Source organism: Serinus canaria, chromosome 23 (genome assembly GCF_022539315.1).
Source record: "Serinus canaria isolate serCan28SL12 chromosome 23, serCan2020, whole genome shotgun sequence".
Taxonomy (NCBI): domain Eukaryota; kingdom Metazoa; phylum Chordata; class Aves; order Passeriformes; family Fringillidae; genus Serinus; species Serinus canaria.
In genome coordinates, this window is record NC_066336.1 from 3,527,684 (window position 1) to 3,550,145 (window position 22,462).

The window sequence follows — 22,462 nt, forward strand, 5'->3', positions numbered from 1 at the left end:
TGGACCTCCAAGACCATTTCCAAACCTCAGTGATTCTGGGATTCTATTCTATAAACTGTATTTACAGAGCATCTCCCAGCTCTCGTGTGTCGGGAAGGGCAACATCTTCAGGATATCTGCTCCACAAAAAAGCAAATTCAAGGGAGTCCTGCTCCTAAGGGGATCATTCCCAGGCTCCCAGCTGGTCCTGGTGAGGTGGGGGGTTTGTACCCAATGTCACTGTTGCTTTGTCTGCAGGAGCTGTGGGAGCAGGATGCTGCTGGACGTCGTGGCACTGCCGGTGATGCTGGGCACGCTGGTGCTGGTGATGGGCCCCGGCTCGGCGGCAGGAGGTGGCGTGGGGGGCTACGCTCAAGTCAAGTACATGCAGCCCATGGTGAAGGGACCCCTGGGACCCCCGTTCCGTGAAGGCAAAGGGCAGTACCTGGGTAAGGGATGCACTCTGTGGGACATGGGGCAGTGAGAAAGGGACATGGCACCTACAGCCATTGGACACTTGTCACCCTCTACCCTTCAGGCTCCTGGAAGCTGCCTGGCACAGCCGAGGGTGCTGCTGTCCAAAACACTTGGCCAAGCATGGCTGGATCATTTGGGTCTTTAACCCAGTGCAAAAGAACAGGGTGGACAAGGGTAGAGGCTGAGCAGGGAAGTGAAGCCTTTTGCTGGGGCTGGGACAGCACCTTGGTCCAGGAGCAAGGGCACACAGAGGACCCTTCAGCCTCTGGCTCCTGCCCTCCTGCCCATCCCCAGCAGCAGGAGGCACAGAAGGCAGTGTCTGCACTGAGGGCAGAGGAGGCACTCGCTGTCTCTGCCTCTCCCTGCTGTTAAACCTGAGCTGTCCTGGCAAGACTTTTTCTACTCCTCCACCTATTCCGTTTCCCTGTCTGCATTTTGCACCAGCTGGGAAAGGAAAGAATGCCAAGGCTGGAGCTGAGACCCAGCCTGGCAAGGGAAGAGCAGAAGAGAGACATTTCCTCTCTCGAAGAGCAGCAACCAGAAACTCCAGACGTGTTAAATCGCTCCCCACTTGAGTGATGCACCCCCAGAGGGACTGAGGCACCAGGGTCATTGCTCTGCACAGCTGGGGCTCCAGAACCCCCAGCCTTCTGTAATCCCCTGTCCCCAGCTGCCCTTCCTGCACCCACCCCAGTGCTGGCACCACCACGGGATGGGCACTGCTGGGCTCAGGTATCCAGATGTGCCAGGTCAGTGCTTGGCCCTTGGGAAGAGCCACTGGAGCCTCCCCATGGGTTGTTACAGACCTGGACCCTCCCAGGTCTTGGCTCTGGGAGGAGAAACTGGAGAAGGCTGGGCCACCAGTGGCTGATTTACTGGAGGGCTGAATGGCTTATCAGGAGTTCAGCCCAGCACATGTGTCAGAAAACACACAGCAAAACCTGGAGCTGAAGTGTGCTACAAGCCCCCCCTCTCTACCCCCTTCCCAGCTGTTGTAAAGCTGCTCCCTGAATCCCAGCCAGAGCCAAAACCTTCCAGCGTAGCACAGGAACACTTCAGCTGCTGGTGGGACTGGATTCAAATCTCTCCCTGCTGTTCTCCCTTCTTTTTTCCCTTCCTCCTATGCATGGGAGTGACTTGTATTGCCTCTGAGCAAAGCTGCCTATGGTGGGGAGAGCAGAGTGTGCCAGGCTGGGGCAAGGAGGGGTTTGGACAAGCTCTGCCAGGTCAGACCAGGCAGAGGAGACACTGAGACAGGGCAGAGCACATAGGTCCCTTGGACATTATTCCTCTAAAACCCATGGGAAGGAGAGGACAGGTGGGGGACAGGAGAGAGGGGCACAGGGACAGCTGCAGCCCGAGCCACCAGCTGTGGGGCCGCACAGAGGCAGCTGGGGAAGCCGGTGCCTCCTGGATCCCACCGAGCTCCCATCTCTGCTTAACCTCTAATTTGGCAAGGAAAATCCCTGCTGGCCTTCTGCCCTGCTCGGGGAGCTCAGCTGACTCGCCGCGACGGCGCAGGGCTGTGCCGTGCCCCTGCTGGTTACCCCAACCCGGGGGGAGCTGTGCGGGGCCCTCCGTGCTGCCCCAGCCTGGCCACGGGGCTGGGACCCCCACCTGGGGGGCGGGGGGTTCCCTCCTGCCTCCAGGTGCCATCTGGTGAGTGACAGGTTTCCTCAGGATGCCAGACATTTTTTCTCACCCAAAAATAGCTGCCCCAGAGCATAGAGGGAGCTCAGGGGAGGAGATGCTGCTAAATGCTGAAATGCTCAGAACATTGAAGCAGAGATTTGCACAATGGGGGTTTATTTTGGCTTGATTTAAACCATGTAGATGGCCCTGCAGCCAGGTAAACCCAGAAATGAGTGCTGTGCTGGAGCACCCACTGCTGGGAGACAGTATGAGAGGTGCTAAAACACTGATCCCACACAACATCCCTGTGAGCCTGTGAAACTCTCTCACGAGACAAAGCTTGGCAGCAGCTCTGGAACAAGCTCGGCCAGGCTCCACCACAGAGCAGCCAACCTCTCCTTCCTGCAGTGTCATCTGGCTGTGCTGGCCAGACCTGCTGCTGGCTGCTCGTGGCTGGGAACCACTTCCCATCCTGCTGGATTATTCCTCTGCTGGCTGGTCTGCGCTGCTGGGTCCCTTCTCCAGGCAGGAGGGGTCCTTACTGGGATGAACACAGCTCCAGAGGGGCTGCAGCACCCACCTGGCCATGTCCATGCTCCTCAGGAGGTGGGATGCTCTGTGGTGGGAGCTCCCAGGGGTCATTCCTGCCCTGTGCCCCTCCTGCTGCCCCAGCTGGCTCTGTTAACATTCACAGCAGCTCAGTTCATGCAGCAAGGGGAGCACTGAACCCCACGCTGGTGCTGTGAAGTGCAGAGCTCCAAGACATGTGTCTGTGGTAAGACATGAGCTTTTGAAATCGGACACCAGTGGGGCTGCAGTGTCCCAGTTTCTCGCTGCTGACGGCCCTGGTTTGGTTTTCCCGTCTGCTTTTTTGGCCGCCTGCAAGCTGGCAGCTCCCGCCTGGCGTTTCTCTCCACTGCCTTGTGTGAGAGAGAGTGTGTGTGCTTTTTCCTTCCTTCGTGGGCTCAGCTGTAGATCCTTGTTCTGATTCCATGCAAAATGACCTAGAAAACTAATTCATTTCAAACCCTTGCAAGAAAATAAAAAAATAAAAAGAAAAAGTGGGGAGAGAAAACACATTGAAATAATTTACTGGAGAATTTTTTTCCAGAATCCAAACCCCAGAAATAGTGCAGCACTGCACAGCTCCCTTGCCCACTTTTCCACACCATTTTCCTGGGTGAGGAGCAGAAGTATGCAGAAATCCAGCGGCAGTATCATGACAGACAAGTATTTCCTTCATCAAGAGAGCCAAGTGACCACAGCTACAGCTGGGGACATGGGCCAGGCTTTGATTTATAGATAAGCTCTAAAAATGTTTCCATCACCCAAGGAAAACACAGCGGCACCAGACTGGGAAGGGCCAGAGCTAATTGCTGTGTTCAGGGCAGGCAAAGCCACCTCTGATGCTCCAGGAGCTGTGCCTGCTGCTGCCACAGTTATTCTTTTCACGTGTCTCAAATCTCCCATAAGCTTTTCCCATTGACTGAGGAAATCTCCGTGCTAGTGGATCCCAGCACCATGTGTGTCGGTGCTCCCAAAGCCCAGCTTGGCTCACTGAGGGGGCCAGACTGGCAGACCTTGTATCCTGCTCCCAGGCAGCATCCATCCCCATGGCAGGAACTTGTCCACATAGATCTCTTCCCAATTGGAATGATCTCCCTTGGGCAGATTTGATTTAAATTCACCCAAGATGTCATAGCCCTTTCCTCTGCCTTTCGCATTTCTCACCATCATCGCATGTACATGTGACTGTCGAGTATTTCCTTCATTTCAAACTGCCCAAAAAAGAGTTTTTCAGATTTATTCTTTCTCACCCTTTCCTGGTGTCACGTGGGAGGTGACACCCTGCCTAGGCCAGCCTCGAGGAGTTATTTATGCTCATGTCTGTGCTTTCCATGCTGAGCTGTGGTGGGCATGTCATCTGCCTCTCTTTGCCTTTGGAGTCTCTCAGCCCATTAGTTTCTTTCTTATATCCGTTTGCAAAAGACCTTAATAAATTCTTGAAATGTCAAGTGGTTGCGGCGTATTCCCAGCTGGGCTGACTCATTTGGACGGAGCTGAGGCTGCATTTCCCTCCCAGCTCTTGGCTTCTCCTCCATCCCCAGAGCTTTTTTGCTTTTTGGTTTTTCTCTGCCTTGCTGGACTTGGGAGCTGTGCCAGCAAGCACTGTAGGCATGGCCTAACCCATACATCTATTGCCCCCTCAGGCTCTGGAGTACATGTCCAAGAGTTTCTTTTTAATCCAAAAGGATTAAAGGTCTCCCAAGGCCCTGGACTCGTGGGATGGGGTGAGGGATTATCCCCAGTCTTGGCTCGCTCTGTCGCCATCCTCTCAGCTGAGCCCAGGCAGGAACAACTGAATCCCACGGTGCTTTCGAGGCCGCTGGGAAGCGAGGCAGCAGGAGGTTTGAATCCAGCTCCAAAACCACCCTGCAGTAACTCAAACTCACCACAAAATAGCCCTGCCAGAGCCGACAGCAAGCACTGGCACCTTCCATGGTGTCACCTGACATCATGGAGGGATGTGAAGCTGGAAGGAGAGAACTCTGGGCTTTGGCCTCACCTCAGGACAGCCCTGCTGATGTGGGGCCCCAGGAAGCTGCTGTTGCCATGTTTCAGTGGAAGGGTCCCCCTTCAAGCCCAGCCCAGGCCACTCAGAGACCCTGGCTCCAGCATTCCAAGGACACTCCTTGCCCACGGCCAGCTCTAGTGACACTCTGTCTCCTCTCTCCACAGACATGCCGCCACTGCTGCCCATGGACCTCAAAGGGGAGCCAGGACCGCCAGGGAAGCCTGGCCCACGTGGACCTCCCGGGCCCCCCGGCTACCCGGGAAAACCGGGCACGGGGAAGCCGGGAATGCACGGCCAGCCTGGGCCTGCTGGGCCTCCGGGCTTCTCAGGCATTGGGAAACCTGGCATCCCAGGGCTCCCCGGGAAGGCGGGTATGAAAGGGATGCCCGGACCCAAGGGCGAGCCTGGCATGCGTGGGGAGCAAGGGCCGAGGGGCCTTCCCGGCCCGCCGGGGCTGCCCGGGCCAGCTGGCCTCTCTGTCAATGGGAAGCCGGGTCCCCAGGGCGGCCCTGGCCTGCCCGGGTTTCGGGGAGAGCCTGGCCCGAAAGGAGAGCCGGGTCCCCGTGGAGAAAGAGGGATGAAGGGTGAAAACGGTGTGGGGAAGCCAGGCTTACCGGGGCCCCGGGGGAACGGGGGCCCTCCCGGCCCCGCGGGGCCCCCGGGGCCTGCCGGCATTGGGAAGCCTGGCCTCAATGGGCTGCCGGGCGCGCCAGGGGACAAGGGCGACATGGGTCCCCCAGGCGGGCCGGGTGTCACCGGGGAACCCGGCCCTGTGGGGCCGCGGGGACCCCCCGGGATCGATGGGATCGGTGTCCCAGGTGCCGCAGGGGTGCCAGGGATACAGGGCCCCATGGGACCGAAGGGAGAGCCCGGAATCCGCGGCCTCCCTGGCCTGCCAGGCCCCACGGGCTATGGGAAGCCAGGCATGCCTGGCCTGAAAGGAGACCGCGGGCAGCCCGGGGCACAGGGAGCCATCGGCGATAAGGGGGAGCCCGGTGTTGATGGTGAGCCGGGCGAGCCAGGCCCTGCTGGCATCATTGGCCCACCGGGCCTGCCGGGGTCCATGGGACTGCCAGGCAAGCACGGGCTGCCCGGCCCCAAGGGGGACGTGGGGCCAACCGGGCCCCCGGGAATGCCAGGGGTACGCGGCGACCAGGGCCCAAATGGCTTTGCAGGGAAGCCGGGGGTGCCGGGAGAAAGAGGCCTGCCCGGGTCACTGGGACCTCCCGGCCCAATAGGCCCCAAGGGTGAACCAGGGTTCATTGGTCTTCCGGGGGTGCCTGGATTAATGGGCGGCCCCGGGCCCAAAGGGGACGGTGGGATCCCGGGGCAGCCGGGGCTGAGGGGCCCCTCCGGCATCCCGGGATTGCAAGGACCTGCTGGTCCCATGGGGCCTCAGGGGTTACCAGGCCTGAAAGGGGAGCCCGGGCTCCCTGGCATTCCTGGCGAGGGGAAGACAGGCGAGCCTGGCATGGCCGGACCCATCGGCCCACCCGGAATGCCAGGAACACCGGGGCTGAATGGGCCACCAGGGCCACCGGGGCCACCTGGGCCACCAGGAGCGCCAGGAGTGCTGGATGAGACGGGCATCGCAGGGCTGCACCTGCCCGACGGTGGAGTGGAGGGGGCTGTGCTGGGCAATGGGAAGCCAGGCAAGCCACAGTACGGCCGAGGAGAGCTCGCTGCCCGCATCGCACCAGCCTTCACTGCCATCCTCACCTCCCCTTTCCCCGCCTCCGGCATGCCCGTCAAGTTTGACCGGACCTTGTATAACGGGCACAATGGCTACAACCCGGTCACCGGGATCTTCACCTGCCCCGTGTCTGGAATTTACTACTTTGCCTACCATGTGCACGTCAAAGGGACCAATGTTTGGGTGGCTCTGTATAAGAACAACGTGCCGGCCACCTACACCTATGATGAGTACAAAAAGGGGTACCTGGACCAGGCCTCGGGCAGTGCCGTGCTTGAACTCAAGGAGAACGACCAGGTCTGGGTACAGATGCCCTCGGACCAGGCCAATGGGCTGTACTCCACGGAATACATCCACTCCTCCTTCTCTGGGTTCCTGCTCTGCCCCACATAACAGCTGTTGGGCACATTTCCTTTTCACCCACTTTAGCCATAAACTTTTTTTTTTTTTGATTAAAAAAGTGTTTTAAAATTAATACAAAAAAGAAAAATCACTGGGAAGAACGCGCAAGACATTGTCATGGGACCTTGCTTCACGCTGTTTGATCCATGAGTCAAGAGGGTAATCGGGAAGGAGACATCTATACATCTATCTTTCTTTTTTGGGGGGAGGGAGAAGGGAGGGAGGGAAGCAACTTCCTCAACAAAGCATATTTGGAATAAGTACCCCAGTGATTGGACATCAAACACAGGAACACGCTTGGGATGGCAAGGATCTGGCTCTGTGATCCAGAGGGAAGACAAGACCCCCATGGTCTGTGTCAAGTGCCCTCAATTCCCATTTGGAATGCTAGATAAATAAATCCAGCTGTGTCATGGCTGATGTGTTGGTAACCAACGCAGGGTCCCAGGCACTTACACAAACCCATACAGCAGCAGGGATCCACGCTGGATTGAGAAATTTCCTTCCAAACCATCAGATGCCCAAGTTCCAGGCTTGCTGACGCCTGTTTTTCCAGACTGTGCTTTGGGACAGTCTCTCCGATTCACTCCAGATTCAGTGTGGTTGGATTTATAATCCTAAAGAGTGGAACACTATGCATAAGCACCTTCTTCTAAGAAGTAAATATTATTTTTAACCCTCCCCCCCAGCACCTTTAGGAATAAAATCATCCAGGCACTGGTACCTGGGAGGATGCCATGACCGGTTCCAAAGGCAGTGAGGGAAGCTGGGACCCCCGTGATGAACAACGATCTGCTCTCTCCATTCACCTGCTGGGAAGTCCAAGGGCTGGTCCTGTCCCATCTGTCTCTGCAGCCCAAACACTTGCTTGGCCTCAGGAGCATCTCTGCCCACACAAGGATGGCAGTGCAAGCCCAGCTCACGGTGCTGCCAGCTGATGTGACATAAGGAAGTGCCACTGATGGACAACTTGCTTTTCCTGTCTCACTATTTTGGGATGTGTGAACTCTTGCATTGGTGTCCCCCCTTTCTCTGGGGATCTTGGAATTAAGAAAAGATCGTGCTGGTTCTAACTTTCCACACAGTGATTTCACCACGGTGCTATGACCCATATAAGAACATCACTTCCAAGTGTAGTGCAATACCTGTGACAGGGCACCAGCCCAGGGGCCACTCTGTGACTTAGGTTAAAGAAATCAACATTCGCCTGTTGTTACCACTTTGTCTCTCTAATGCTTGGAGCATTACTGACCTGAGCATGAGCTGCAGGGCTCTGGGCCAGGCATGACGGCACTGCCCCACACAGATCCTGTGGCTTTGCAGGTTTTGTCACAGTAGAACAGTCACTGCCACTTCCAGGACAGGGATGCTGCTCATCCTAGGCCAGGAGCATGCTGCTGAAGTCAATCCATGTGCATATCCCACTGCATGTCCTTCTGCAAAGGCACATCCCTGAGAAACAGCAACAATTTGGTCACCAGCTCTGACCTTTGCATTTTCCCAAAGCCTGTTTGATGGCCAAAGAAACGTAGCAAGACTGGGACTGGGCTTGTTTTCCAGAGGGACTCTATGAGATATTTAAACAACTTTTCTTTTCCTATTTCTGTTTTGCTTGTTTGTTTTCTCCTCAAGCCTGTCCTGTGTTTCTGCCTCTTGCCATTCAGGCCTTCCTTTTAAAAACTCACCTACCCTGAAATTAGGAAACACAAGAAGGAAATTTGCAGTTGGAAGGCCAGTGCTCTGGCTGTGTGTCCCCTCCCTGGGATCTTTTCCCTGTGAATTTCTCTCCTTAAAGCTGCAAGTTTCATGCAGAGATGAACCTCCAAGCTGGAAGGTGTCTGATCCCACTGGACGTTTTTAACTCCTGAAGGTGTGGTCAGGACCATTTGGGTTGTGATCCTAACAGGTTATTTCCCAGCAGGAACAGTCCCTTAAATTAAAAGTGGAAGCTCAGATGTTTTTTCCAAGCCCAGGTTTGGTAGGAGAGGATGCTAGGAGGGGACTTGGCTCCTTTTCTCTGGAGAATAGAAGGATTTGAGCTGGTCCAGCCTCGTGCAGGGCCAAGAGCTGCCATGCCTGGTGGGAGCTTCATCCTGCTCCTGAAAGCAACTTATTTATACTGTGCCTAATCTACAGCCCATCTCTTCTTGTTCTGTTCTGCTTCATTCCAAACTTCTTGTTCGAGCTGGCAAAAAGCAAAGACCAAACTCCTCACTGCAGCCACCCCCAGATTAAGTTTGTGCTGTAGATACAGTTTTGTAATTCCACTTTCCTATCACATGCAGAGCAAACTCATAATCACCCCTAGCAGCTATTTAACCTCTTACATTTACACACTAATGGAAAGCAAAGATATTACACGAACATAGTTAGGCTAAAAAAAGGATGCACAGGATGAGGGAGGCTGTTCACTCTCCAGAAGGATTTTTTTTTTTCTGGAATACTGAGTACATATTAGCCAGCAGAAAGGATTATTTTTTGTCGTGTGTGTGAGCACGTGAGATTTTTGTTTCAATCACAAGAATAAAAAAGCTTGGGTTGGATGAGGTATGTCTATTTTTAATGCTGAAAACTGCATTACAATGTGCATTTTTATATACAAATTCTTACTATTTTTTTTAAATTTGCCTCTAGTATCTTCATTTCTAGCCTAGTATATAGAGGTTTCTAGTTTTGTAAATACTTATTACATGCACTGTCCTAGTAAAAGTTGGTTTAAAATGCACTCTTTGTGACCCAAAACTGACCTGCTCTTCACAACTAAAACTGCAGTACTTGATTGTATTGACAAACATCAATAAAACTTATTGTATAGAGGTGGGCTCAGCTGTGCTTTGTTCTGGGTCTTGCTCTGCCTCACAGTTCTCTTACATTCTATTTCCACCTCAAATCATCTCGCTCACTCCCAGCAGATTCCCTAACTGATATCCTTATGCAAAAGTTATTGCATGTCTCTTGTGATTAAGGAAAAGACTCCTGTCCCCAGAAATTCAGTTTTAGAAAAGGCTGAAACCCAGATCCTTCCAGCCTGGTGATTATTAATTTCAGGGACTCAAGGTGAAGTCTTAGGGATTCCCTTTCCCTTCTGTGTGTTTTTTTTCCATGATTTTTTAATCCTACATCACACACCTTGTTCACAGCCAGCCTCAATCCTGAGTGAGTCAGGAACACTCAGGACTGGTGAATCATTTGCAAAGCACTTTCACAGACTCACAGTCCAAAGAGAAGAAAACGTCTTTTCCCACCTGATCTCACCTTAAGAGGTGAAACATTTCCAGGGAAGCTTGGCTGAACACAGGCACCTTCAAAAGCTCATTCCAAGGAGCAAGCCATGTTCCTGCTGCCATTCATGAGGCTCCCAGTGAATTCCCTGGTCTCTGCACCATCATCACATGCTGGATTCCAGCACCAGAACTCCTTCCACAGGCTGAGAAGGAAAAGGGGCCTTTCCAAAGGCCCTCCCTGCAATGCCCAGTGTAAACTCACCCTGGTAGCAAGAACCACTCCTGCTCCTCTTGGCACTGAGGATGCACAACTTCATTACTTGAGGAAAAACAAAGAAGCAGTGGTTACTTAACAAAGATAACTGAGGGATTTTACTTCTTTCCAAAGAAACAAAAGGGTTTATTACAGATGTAAATTCAGGCTCAAAGAGGTCCAGTCTTTAAACAAGAGCTCTTTGCTCGTCAGGAGTTCCAAACATTTAAAATTATAAAGCTGCTTTAAAAGAAAAATATCTTCTTTTAAATAATTAAATGAATCTGGTTGTCCCTCTGGCAGAATAATGTGGAAAACATGATATTTTACAGCTCAGATCTGCAGCACAATACAAAAATATACAACAGACCAAAATTCCACATGTTCCCAGGACAAGAATCCATTTATACAAGGAAAAACCATTATAGCATCACACAAAAGACTGGCACTTGAAGGAAGCAGACAACAGGGAAAACTGGAAGGACCTGTGGCAGCCAGATTCCCACATGTGCATGCAGCCTGACACAGCCACCACGTGCTGACACCACTGGGGAGCACCACAGCCACTTCCCAGTGTCACAAGACATGCTGGAGAAATAACAAGAGTTACACTGTCACATTTAAGTTTATAAACATTTCCATGTGATGACTTTTTGTTTTCAATTATTAAAAAGCTTCCAATCCTTTCTAGATGTGCCATTCCCAAGCTGTTTCTCCCTTTTTGACCAGCTCCACTAGAAAAAGGTTTTAAATGTGAAGTTCTGGAACACAGCTGTGCTAGAATGTTCTTGGCCACAAGCACCAGCTTCTTTTCAATATTGATGTCCCCAATTAACCCACCTTTCCCTTTAATTCTGGGGCAATTTTTACCAAGTACAGAGGCTGAGACTGTGATAAACTAACTCCTGCATCCTGCTCAAGTCACTTTTGGGACTGACTGCAGCAGAACCAGGCATTCTATCCCTGTACTACTTGTACTCCCCAGTCTGCACTCCACAGGAGCTGGACTCTCATGATCCTTGTGGGTCCCTTTCAATTTGGGGTATTTTGTGATTTAAATAGGAATCTCACTTGGTGCTCTGGGCATATACAGGACTTTAAAAATACTGGATGCATGGCTTAGGAACACAGGAGCAGCCAGAGTGGCTGCAGCAGTGTGACAGCAGCTGGGAAAGGGGGCACAAAGTGCAGCAAGTGCCTGTTGGATCACAGAGCCAAGGACACAGGAGGAGCAGCCATTAGTGACACCCTCTCCCAGCTGGGACTGTCTGCAGGCATCAAAGGCCTCTCACAGAGCCATCAGCAATGCAAAGAAATCCCTTCTTTGGGCCTTCCCAGTCTACCTTTAAGGCAACAAATGTCCCTGGAAATCTGCGCTCCATTATCCTAACTCAGCACAGGTGACACCCTGGGCCACCAGGCCTCTCTGGTGACTCCTATGACATCACTTATCTGGCCAGCTGACAATGACCTGCTGCTGTACCAGGGGTGTGGAGACTGGACAAGCCACTGACCACCAAAACACAGCCCATGGACACAGGAGCAGAGGAAAACAGGGAGAAAGTCCATGGATTCAGACACCCACCAGTAAGTGCAATGACAAATGGCACAATGATGGACAAAGCAAGCAGCAGAAATCCATGGAAAATGAGACACTTGTGTACACTCAGGGAGCTGCAACCACTGTCCAAGTGCAGCCAATTCCCAGCTGACCCGTGACTGAAGGGGATGTCCCCTCTTTTCCAGGCTGGCTCCTGCTCCCAGCTCCCAGCTGACAGTAGCAGGCACCCTTCCCAGGTGAGGCTCACTGGCGTCGGCTGATGGCACGGATCCACTGCTGGGTCTGACCAGGGAAGCAGAGCTGACCATCCTTTTGCCTTCAGGAAAGCCCTGGATCTCAGAGCCGCTGGCAGTAGAGTTCATAGAGGCTCTTGGCCATCCTCTGGGTCTCCTGGAAAGCCTCACAGCTCTGCTCCCAGCTCGGGGGCACCTGCTCCTCCCCATAGTAGGCGCCGGCGATGGCCCCCGCCATGGTGGCGATGGTGTCCGTGTCCCCCCCCAGGGAGATGCAGTAGATGATGGTTCTCTGCAGGGCGTTGTAGTGGGCAGGAATGTCAGGATCAGCGTCCATGCAGCGCAGGAAGGAGTAAATGGCAGTGGGGACGGAGCGCAGCGCAGCGATGCCATTGCCTGGAACACACCCCATCAGCACCCTCTGGCCTTCCTTCCTTCCTTTCCCCTTCCTACTGGTGACTTTCCATAACAGTATCATGGATTTTACCAGGAAAAGGTGCAAAAGTTTGTCCCTCAGAAACCCCCCCAGTTCCCTAGTACCACTCACATCCTGCAGAGCAATTCCCAGTTACCCCAGTATAGCCTGGCCATACACATCTACTCATTCCCACTCAACATGAGAACCCAACAGCCCTTATGAGGTCTTGGAATGTTAAGAAACATTATACAAGTTGAATTTCCCTTAGCAAGACATTTTTTTCCTATCAATTCTGGGTTGAGACTCAGAATTCCTGACTGGTGAGCACAGGCTGCTTTTCCAGCATATTCTGTGCTTGACAGGCAGCATAGGCTGAAGAGGAATCTAGGGGAACACACATCTACCAGGCTTGCTGAGTTAGTCCTGCTTCCAGCTTTCTTAAGAAAGGTACTCACCCAACTCAAACAATACATCTGCTTTGGGAACACTGCTGAGCTCCAAAAATTCCTTGATTTTCTTGAGACGCCTGGAAAATGGTAAATCCTCAAATCCCAGCCTGCAAACAGAGAGGGCAGTGAAGAGGAGAGCATGTGAAGAGCCAGAACAAATCACCACAGCAGGGTGGGGGCTTTCCCCAAGCAACTCACGCTCGGGCATCACTTAGAGACTTGTCATCTGCCTCCACATGCTCCATGTGGCTGATGAGCTGCTCCAGGAAGGTTTCCTTGCTGAGCCCTTCCTGCAGTGCCAGGTGCACAGCCAGGGCCTGCAGGATGGCCCCGTTGTAGCCCAGGGAGTTGGCGTGGGTCAGCTCCGCGCTCAGCTTCGCAAACTGCCAGAGAAACCCCAGTGTCAGCAAAGCTCCCTGGGACACTCCCCTGGCTGCAGGGACACCCAGGGAAGCCCAGAATGTTCTGTTACCTTTTTGACATCCTGGATGTCAGAGTAGACGAGGGGGATGCCGGCCACCCTCATGGCGCCGCCGTTCCCGTAGGAGCCCTTCCCGTTGAACTGGGCTCTTGCAGGCTCAAACACGTCGCTGCACTTGGGGCTCAGGAGCTTCTTGAAGACATTGACCACGGCCATCCCATAGCCCCTGTTGGGCTCCTTCTTGTACTCCTCAGCAAACCTGGTGTGGACAGGGGGGAAAACAACCAGGGGGTTTGGTCTGTTACTGGGGTTTGTGATTGGAGGAAGCTTCTTGCTAAAGTGAATTAATAACACACACGTAAATCAGTGACAGCCAGGGCTCAGTGATACAGTTCTGCAGGAAACAATTCCTGAAGAACAGTGTGAAAGAAGGATGTATAAACATCACCTTCCATAACCCACTTGTTTCCCTCTCAACTCTGCCTCAAAATAGAAGCAAACGAGAAACATTTCCGTGGGTCACAACCACAAGGAAAGTCTTTTGTTCAAGTTCAATGGAAGAGTTTTCTAAACAAAGAAATGCTTTCCCTTAAGTGGAACCAAATGCTCTCAGGGCTGGGGATTCAACAGGGAAACAGATCATAAACAGAGTCAAGCTGAGCTCACTCCTATTCCCTCACTAAATTAAGGGCAGTACAAACATAAATAGCAACAAATAAACATGAAAGAAAATGTTTCTGGAATCTCCAAGCATTCTCCTCCCCAAAGGTGAACACACACAAAGCTGACACACAGCAGTGCTGCCCTGTCAAGGCAGCTTCAGACTCCACATAGCAGCTGATGCTGCTGCAGAGTCCAAGGCATGGCAAAGCAAAAAGATTAACAAGCTAAAGGATTAACCACCTATTTCCTAAAAAATTAGTAATTAGAATTAGTCTGCCTCAGCCCCTGTCCCCTTCCACACACAGTCACAGTGATGGTTACACCTTCAGGAAGCCTCATGCTCACCTCTTGGCCATGTCAACCTCATCAAACTCCTGCTTGGCCAGCAGTGACTGCACCACCGACCTGCTCATGGCCGTGTCGTCTGTGTAAGGCAGCGACTCTGCAACAGGAGGGCAAAGAGTCACACCAGCAGCCAGGGACAAACTGCTCCTGCCCTTTGCCAGCACCACCCTCATCTCCAGGCCTGACTGTCACAAGTTGCCTGGGACAGATGGGGCTGTCCATGGATTCCTGGAAGTGTCCGAGGCCAGGCTGGACAGGGCTTGGAGCAGCCTGGGACAGTGGAAGGTGTTCCTGCCCATGGCAGGAAGTGGAATTTGATTATTTTTAAGGTGCCTTCCAACCCAAACCTCTCTGGAATTTAAGTTCCCTGGCACTCCGAGGTTGACACTGCCATGGTTGCCAGAGTAACGAGACACAGCCAGGGAGCTGCATCCACAGCTATAATGACACAGAATATACTTCAAGATTAGTAAGAGTCAGGTGAAGATGTCTGACATCCAGAGGCATATATGGACAAGAGTCAGACCAACACGGAATCACAGATTTCCAGGATGGTTTAAGTTGGAAGGGACCTTAAAGCCCATTCTGGTCCACTCCCTGCCGTGGGCAGGGACACCTTCCACTATCCCAGGCTGCTCCAAGTCCTGTCCAACCTGGCCTTGGACTCGTCCAGGGATGGAGCAGCCACAGCTTCTCTGAGCAATCTGTGCCAGAGCATCATCACTCTCATAGGGAACAATTCCTTCCCAATATTCCATCTAACCCTGTCCTCTGGCAGTGAAAGCCACTCCTCGTGTCCTGTCACTCCAGGCCTTTGTCAATAGCCTCCATTTTTCCTGCAGTCCCCCCTCAGGCACTGTAACGCTGCAATCATTTCCTAAGAGTTAAACATCTCTGAGCTTCTCTCACTCTTCTCCTCCTCAAGTTTTGGTACCTCTGCTGCCTGCTGACACCCCAGCACTGCCACACCCATTCACAGCACATTCCACCTCATCTGCCTGGAGCAGGAGCAGCAGGGGCCGAGCAGAGCAAACCAGGGGTCCCTCTGCATCAGGGTGTCCCTAAGGAATCTCTAGGGACTCACGAACGGTGTTGAACCCCCACAGCACAGGGGCACAGGGTAGAGCAGTGCAGGGGACAGCCAGGGCAGTCACAGCAGAGATGCCCCACAACCAGGTGAGGGGTTAAGCACTGGGGGCACCCACGTTTCGGGGGAGCTGAGGGACTGGGGACTCTGCAGGTTGGGCACACCTCAAAGCACAATCCTGTGAGTGCTGAGGGAGTGGGTCACAAACTGGACGCCAAAGCCCAGTCCTGGGGAGTGCTGGGGTCTAGCCCGAATCTCTGGGGTGCCGAGTGCCGTGCATAGCGGGGTGTGTGAAGGGAGGACCGGGAGACATCCCCCGCTCCCCGCCGCGCTCCCCCCCCCACGCACCTCCACGTGCGCTCCCCGCCGCCTCCCCTCCCTCCTCAGGCGGCGCCGGTTCCAGCCCTTTGAGGAAACTCAGCAGCTCCGGCAGCTTCACGACGCTCCTGCCTTCGAAAACAGCTCCCAAGCAATCCCCCAACAACGCCCCGGCCAAGCAGCCCCGGAACCGAGCGAGGCCAGGCCGGGGACGAGCCGGGAGCCGCCCGGCGCCTGAGGCCGGACCCTCCGCCGCCATCTTGCCGCGCGCGGCGCCTTCTTCCCCCGGGCCGCCAGGGGGCAGTGTGCGAGGCAGCGTCATGGGACCACACTGCCCCCTGGCGGCCCGGAGGACCGAGGTGCCGAGAGCACACCCTCCTGCTCCCTCAAATCCCTCCTGCAATCCAGCTGGATTTAATAGCCGCGGATGACAACTAGGGACAGGCCCTTTATTGTTTATAAATCTCCTCGGAGCGCGGGAGGCTGTAAACATCATCCAAGGGCCAGACAGTTATAAAACAAACTAGGAGAAGAATTCCATTCTCCCCAAACACGACGCAGATGTCGCTTTTCCTCGTTGCGGAACTGAATCACCGGGAGTTTTCCATTCCCTCCGCGCTTGCACAATTCCCGGCGCGCTAAGCCAGCTCCAGCTGACTTTCCCTCGGCAGGTTCCTGGTGCGGCTGACAGCGTCGACCTCTGGGTCAAACTTCTCCACAGGGACCACGAGTTTTCTCCGGGTGTCCATGCACTTGTTGTCTAGCTGCAGAGAATTGGTTTTGTAGCCAATATCAGTCTGAATGCGGTGCAGTTGTCTGTAAAGAGCGTCCAAGGCATCCCTGGGAATGAGCAGAAGAGACAGGAGTTCAGATCAAATGGGAACAGACTCCCCAGGGAATGGTCACAGCCCTAACCCTGCCAGAGCTCAAGGAACATTTGGAATATGCTCTCAAGCACAGGATGGGATTGTTGGGGTGTCCCGTGCAGGCCTCAGTGATTCTTGCGTGTCTCTCCCAACTCAGGATATTCCATGATTTTAAACTGGACAGGAAGCACCCAATTTCCCACTTTCTGGCAGCATTTGGCCGTGTACAAGGAGTGAACTCATTAGATACTTATTGCTTGGGGCAGTTAATAGCCAGCCCACACACTGCCCTGGGAGGGCAGCAAGAGATGTGCACCCAGGGAGCTGCCAGCCCACAGCAGCACTTCTGTTCCTTCCTTGTCACCCTCTTTTTTGTCCCTTTTGGATCAGTCAGGGCCTGGATGAATTCTGAGTCAAGCAGGGGCTGTGGGAGCCCCATTCCCCTCCCAGCACAGACCCCTTGTACCCTACATATACCAAACACTGCTGTCCCTCATGAGCCCAAATCCCACGAGCACCAAAAGGCGGGTGCTGGAGGTGTGCCCAGAGCAGGGACACACAAAGCCACATCCCCTCAGGGCAGTGCTGGGCCCTGCTGTTCCCGGACAGCAGGACACTCACTGTGACTCTGTCCTCTTTTGCTGGAGTGCACGGATTATCCCCTCCAGCTGCTGGACCTCGTCTGTCAGTCCGAACTGAGCCTGCAGGGAGGAGGGGACAGCACTTAACAGAGCTTGACAAAGGCCACAGTTCCCTCTTTCTCCTGTCCCCCAGCTCTGACATTATTCCCTTGCTTTGCTATGTCCCTGTAGGATGCATTGCCCAGCTGCTCCAACACTCATTCATGTTTTCCAGAGCCCCTTTCCCCTCGGGTCCCTGCAGGGAGCACGGCAGGTGAGGTACCTGATCCCGGCAGAGCTCAATGTGGGGCCGGTACGTGCGCGTCTCCAGGCGGGTGTGAGCCACTTTCAGATCCAGTGTTCTCTTCTTGATATTTTCCTCCAGCTGCCGGATCTCCTCCTCCATCTCAGCAATCTCCTCCAAGGTCTGAGGATAGACATGTGTCATGAGGGACAGCCCGGGATGCAGACTGGGAAACTGCCCCTATGTCTCTGGGAATTTTGCTGTGCTGGGGATAGATTTTACTCAAGGGCTTCTGGGGACTGAATCCTCTGCTTTCACATGGACCAGGATGGTGCTGCTGAGACAAGGGGTGAAATAAAGAGCCTGAAAGTGCCAGAGAAGCACTTGTGACAGGTGGGATACTGCTGGGATCATATGTGCCACTGAACAGCAAACACATGGAAACTACTCTCAGGCCAAGTCACTTTCCATGTAACAAAGAGCCTCTGGGACTCCGTTCCCAGCTAGGGTTGTAGTCAATGACCAAAGAAACAGCACTTACATTCTTCTCCTGCCATTTCAGCTCACTAAGGGCTGCTTCCATGTCTCTCATCCTCTTCCTCAGTGCAAACTCTGTAGCTATACGCTGAGCATCCAGCTCATTGTTTGTCTGAGAAGACAACAGCCCCAGTCACACATGGCTGCAAGGTGTCTGTGTGCCCCCCAAGCTGTGCCTGGAAAGTGGACAAGCCCAGGAGCAAAACCAGTCAGGTTTGGCTGCTGCCACATGTGTGCAGGTCACACTTCCCCAGTAGCCAGAAGGTGGGGATCAATGGACAGGAACATGTCCTCCAGTTTGCTGAGACTGCTGCAAACTTTCCAGCATAACCAAGCTCCTACTTAAACCAGGAGGGAAGCTGCACCCAGACAGATCCAGAGACATGCCTGCTACTCTCCCACACCAGATCCAGAATGGCACCACAGATTCCAGGCCAAGGGAGCAGTTTACCTGGGCAATGGTAAGTGTGATTGCTCCTCGGAGATCAACCGAGGCTTTCAATTCTGTGTCAGCACGCTCCTTGTTGCGCCGGCTGTTCAGCTCCCACTCCTGAAGTGCAGTTGTTCTGTGAAGAAGTCAGTTGTGAAAATAAATTGAGTGTTTGCAAGACATTTTAAAGGAACCACCCGCTGCAGGCCAAGGTGGCAGCACAAAATGATTCTGGAAAGCTGGAGGTCACATCTTCCCTGATCTCCTCAGAGACTAAACACCACCAGGCCCAACATCTGCTCCACCAGGGACACATCCAAACCATGGAAAAGAATGCCAGGCAAGTGAAAATGTGCAGCAGATCCCCTTGAGCTGTGCCAGAGGTGACGCCACACTGCTGAGTGTCACTTACAGCCAGGCAGGAGGCAGACAGGGCACCTGGCCCCCACTGGGTTTGTGGTGACAATTTAGCTATCTCCGAAAAATCTGTGGCTTCCCCATGCCACAGCCAATTTCTGTTCTGAGCCTCTCCAAAATTGTACCCACCAAGCCTGGACACAGCATGGAAGGAAAAAACAACCCAGGGCTTGGGGCAGATTTAACCACAGAAGGACAGTCTTTCCTTACCCATCTGGGATCCGTGTTGGGTTGACCTTGAAGGAGATGTTGCCAGAGGTGGGATTGAAGGACACGCACTGCCGATCAAGCTCCAACGCTTCCACCTTGTGCCGGTGGTCACAGCTCAGCTGCTGACGAGCTTCCTTTAAGAGGCTGTGGAGAGCCAGGCTGGAGTCAGCAGGGAGCAGGCCCAGGGCAGGGGCAGCTCACAATTCCTAAAGCCTTCATCACTATGTCAGTCACCTTAGTGAAATGAATAATGAGCTCTGGCCCTCCCTGGGAACTGGGCCTGACCTGACCTGCCCAGCACTGCCTGCCTGGCTGGTATCACCCTGGAGAATGGAGCTGTGAAGGATTCCCACAGAGTATCAGGGCCTGGGAGCTTTGACATCTTGTGGCCACCGATTCCTAAACCAAGGCAGGTGGCACAAGAGATCTGGGACAAAATTTCCAAATGGTGCTTGTGAAGTTGCCCTTGACACACCCCAATCTTGAAAATCGTCCAGGGTACCTGTGTGGCTCCCTGCCTGCCTGCCCATCTCAGTGTGGCATTAAAGGCATTAAGTATCTGGGGTCAAGCAAGGACAGCAGAGTCATCAGCCAACAGCTGTAACTCCTCACCAGAGCTGTCTGAAGGCATCGTCCACTCTCTGCTGCAGGTCTTTCTTGGTTTTCTCAATCACCTTCACCTCTTTGTGTAATTCCTCTTCCACAGGATCCCTCACCACATCAATGTCACGACGGCTCTCACGGAATGTCAGGCACTCAATGGCAACATCCAAACACAAGTTCTTTGCCTGGATGGCATTTTCTGCTGCTTCCTTCACCTGGAAGAAGCAATCAGTCAGGTGTGTGGGGGATCTTTTACGGATGGGAGAGAGAAAGGAAGAAAAACCCACCCATACCATCATTAAGAGGGAATCACACTGTCCTTGCAATTCTGAAACCTTTTATCAAGTCTGGAATAAAAACTGCCAGAGCCAAACACCTTAGTCTTCTACACCTACCATTTGCATTGGGAGTCACATCTTCACAATTCCAGAAGCAGCAGCAGCAGCTTCTGGGTTTAAAACTCACGGTATCAGAGATTTCCCACCACTATTCCCTATGTAAACCCAAACATTTTTGAAGGATGGTGTTAACATATTTCTTATTATTCTTCAGTGTTTTATAAAAAGTCCAAACAACAAAACCCACCCAGAAATTCAAACAGGAGCGTGTAATATACAGCTGCATAACACGGTTTGGCTCAGCCAAGAACACAGTGATTTGTTTTCCAGGAAGTCATTCCATCAAGTATGGATCTCAGTATACATATATATATATATATATATAAATTTATCTAGTGAGAAGCCCCCCTTGAACTCCAGCTGGGCTTGCCCATTGCACAAGACAAGCCTCAATTATTTCACATCCCATGTTGAGAGTGTAAGTTCATTTCCAGCCATCTGCCTTCCCAACATACTTTGCTTAAGGCATCAATTTCCAAATCTATGTCTGCGAGGCATTTGGCCAGGGCCTCTCTCCATTTGTCCACAGTGGTGATACGATCTTTGAGGTTGGTTCGGCTGTTGTGCTCATCCCATTTTGCCTGGAATTAGAGAGAAATGCCATTACTCTTTTTAAAATTGTAGTTGTGAATCTTGCTGAAGCCTTTCCCCGTTTTCAGGACTGACTGAGCCTCTCACAGGAATACAACACGTTGCCATTTGGAATCACAGTCATTTACACAAATGGAGAGCACAGAGATCAACACCAATGGCAGTGAATGTGAGAAACACACACAGGGTTTTTTTCATGTGACAGTACAGACACATCATTGCAGGTGGGTTTGCAGGCAGTAAATGTCCAAACTTAGCATGTTCTGTACAGGTAAAGCCCTTTATTCCCTCATCCATACACCCAAATCTAGACACTGTCCCCAGCTCCTCAGCCCCACTATCCTGACAAAGCTGTGAGCAGCCCCCCTGGCAGAGAGCTCACCTGGTTGCCAGTGTCATTGCGGAGAACTCGTCCTTCCTGCCGGATGTGATGGGAATTAAAACGCTGCTGTTCGGCGTTGGCCGAGATGAGGCGGGAGTTGTTCTGCCAGTCCGGCAAGGTGAAGCGCTGGCCTGGCTTTACACTCAGCGAGGCCATCTTGCTGAACAGCTAACTGAAAGGGAGCAGAAGATTTGTGTGTTTATTCATGGAAATATACCTGAAATGGAGCTGCAGCCAAAAACTACAGAGCTCTTCAGGAGAAAAGCAGCAGCAAGCTGCAACCTGGCACCTGGGGTAATGCAGATACATGTCCTTAAAATGGGGGAGCACAAGGGCAGGTGATGGGAGCCATCCTCTGCCTCGGGCTGGGGGGAAAAACCCTGTCCCATCTGTCCCTCACTAGGAATGTAACTGTTTGCAGGGCAAGGAGCTGCTCACAGCATATGGTATTTACTGAGCTTGGACAAAAACGGCTGAGGATGTGACTGATTCTGTTGGGCTACCGCTGAAGGCTTTGCGCAGGGCTATGACCCCCGGGACTCCAAGGCTTTGAAAGAACAGCAGAGTGTTCAGTCTCCTTTTTTACCCAGCAAACCCTGTACAAGGGGCAGAAACTGAAGACCCCACTCCAGAAGGTCCGTGGAGCTCCCGAGGGGGCTGCAGGTGCCCAAACCCACGGTCGGGAGCAGTTCTGGGGCAGAATCCCTTGGCAGCGGGATATCTATCCCATGTCTGCCCCAGCCCCGCGGGCACAGGGCGCTGGGCGGGGAGCCCCTTGAGAACCGACCGAAAGGCTGATGCAGGAGATCCTGAAGGGAAGGAAGCCCGGAGAGAGGGCACAAAGGGCCGCGGGACACATGGGCTGGACTATAGGTGGAGGATAAAGAGGGGAAGGGGAGAAAGAGGGAAAGGGCTCAGCAGCCGGCTCGGAAGGAGCTTTACCCCGGCTGCTACGAGGGCACTCAGTTCCTCCGGGCCGACCACGCTCCCGTCCCGCCGCAGGGCCGGGCCGGGCCGGAGCCGCTCTGTCCCCTCACCGTTACCGGCCGATTTCCCCCTCTCCCTTCCCCGTTCCTGGCCGATTTCCCCCTCTCCCCTCACCGTTCCCGGCCGATTTCCCCCTCTCCCCTTACCGTTCCCGGCTGATTCCCCCTCTCCCTTCACCGTTCCTGGCCGATTCTTCCTCTCCCTTCACCGTTCCCGGCCGATTTCCCCCTCTCCTCTCACCGTTCCCCGCTCTCGCCCCGGGCTCGCGCAGGACCGTTGCGGAGCGGCCCCAGCGGCAGCTCTTGTGCGGTATCGGTGACAAGGACACCGCAAACCGTAGCAAAGCGGCGCCCAAATCAGCGACAAATACTACTGTTTTAAAAAATCCCACGAAATGCCCCATAAAGCAGGAATGAGCCAGGGCTGTCCACTTCCAGAGCCCTTTGC

The 22,462-nt window shown here is 53.4% G+C and overlaps 3 protein-coding genes across 5 annotated transcripts in view; 1 reads left to right on the forward strand and 2 right to left on the reverse strand.

The window, feature by feature from the left end:
- The window catches only part of COL8A2 (collagen type VIII alpha 2 chain), a 29,617-nt gene extending 20,043 nt beyond the window's left edge, over positions 1–9,574 (forward strand). Inside the window, exons 2-3 of the mRNA XM_030231840.2 lie at positions 238–428; positions 4,828–9,574. Of these exons, the coding sequence (XP_030087700.1) occupies positions 254–428; positions 4,828–6,749 (2,097 nt within the window). The 5' untranslated portion in view covers positions 238–253 and the 3' untranslated portion in view covers positions 6,750–9,574. The remainder of the gene's footprint in view (positions 1–237; positions 429–4,827) is intronic.
- A 1,045-nt stretch (positions 9,575–10,619) lies between these two features.
- Positions 10,620–15,998, reverse strand: ADPRS (ADP-ribosylserine hydrolase). The gene is made up of 6 exons (XM_030231844.2): positions 15,761–15,998; positions 14,326–14,422; positions 13,369–13,576; positions 13,095–13,279; positions 12,903–13,003; positions 10,620–12,425 (listed from the first exon to the last, which is right to left on the reverse strand). The coding sequence occupies exons 1-6, from the start codon at positions 15,987–15,989 to the stop codon at positions 12,133–12,135; spliced, it is 1,113 nt and encodes a 370-aa protein (XP_030087704.1). The 5' UTR covers positions 15,990–15,998; the 3' UTR covers positions 10,620–12,132.
- Positions 15,999–16,119: 121 nt separating this feature from the next.
- On the reverse strand, positions 16,120–22,411 carry TEKT2 (tektin 2). Of its 3 annotated transcripts, XM_050983269.1 has the most exons (10): positions 22,162–22,411; positions 21,029–21,200; positions 20,511–20,636; positions 19,667–19,872; positions 19,055–19,198; positions 18,449–18,563; positions 18,002–18,109; positions 17,500–17,643; positions 17,218–17,297; positions 16,120–16,570 (listed from the first exon to the last, which is right to left on the reverse strand). In XM_050983269.1, exons 2-10 carry the CDS (start codon positions 21,182–21,184, stop codon positions 16,369–16,371), a joined length of 1,281 nt encoding a protein of 426 aa, XP_050839226.1. In that variant the 5' UTR covers positions 21,185–21,200; positions 22,162–22,411; the 3' UTR covers positions 16,120–16,368. The 3 variants fall into 3 exon arrangements, with proteins under 3 accessions (XP_050839226.1, XP_050839227.1, XP_050839228.1); XM_050983270.1 differs by lacking the exon at positions 18,002–18,109; XM_050983271.1 differs by lacking the exon at positions 17,218–17,297 and having other exon boundaries at positions 16,392–16,570.
- Positions 22,412–22,462: the final 51 nt, after the last annotated feature.

Excerpts from the sequence above, each read along its gene's own strand:
- ADPRS (XM_030231844.2), bottom strand. The coding sequence starts at position 15,989 with ATGGCGGCGGAGGGTCCGGCCTCAGGCGCCGGGCGGCTCCCGGCTCGT. Across the intron at positions 14,423-15,760 it reads GGCGGGGAGCGCACGTGGAG|AGTCGCTGCCTTACACAGAC; the intron begins GTGCGTGGGGGG and ends CTCCTGTTGCAG. Across the intron at positions 13,280-13,368 it reads ACATCCAGGATGTCAAAAAG|TTTGCGAAGCTGAGCGCGGA; the intron begins GTAACAGAACAT and ends TTTCTCTGGCAG.
- TEKT2 (XM_050983269.1), bottom strand. The coding sequence starts at position 21,184 with ATGGCCTCGCTGAGTGTAAAGCCAGGCCAGCGCTTCACCTTGCCGGAC. Across the intron at positions 19,199-19,666 it reads GATGCCTTCAGACAGCTCTG|CCTCTTAAAGGAAGCTCGTC; the intron begins GTGAGGAGTTAC and ends GGCTCTCCACAG. Across the intron at positions 17,298-17,499 it reads TTGAGCTCTGCCGGGATCAG|GCTCAGTTCGGACTGACAGA; the intron begins GTACCTCACCTG and ends TCCTCCCTGCAG.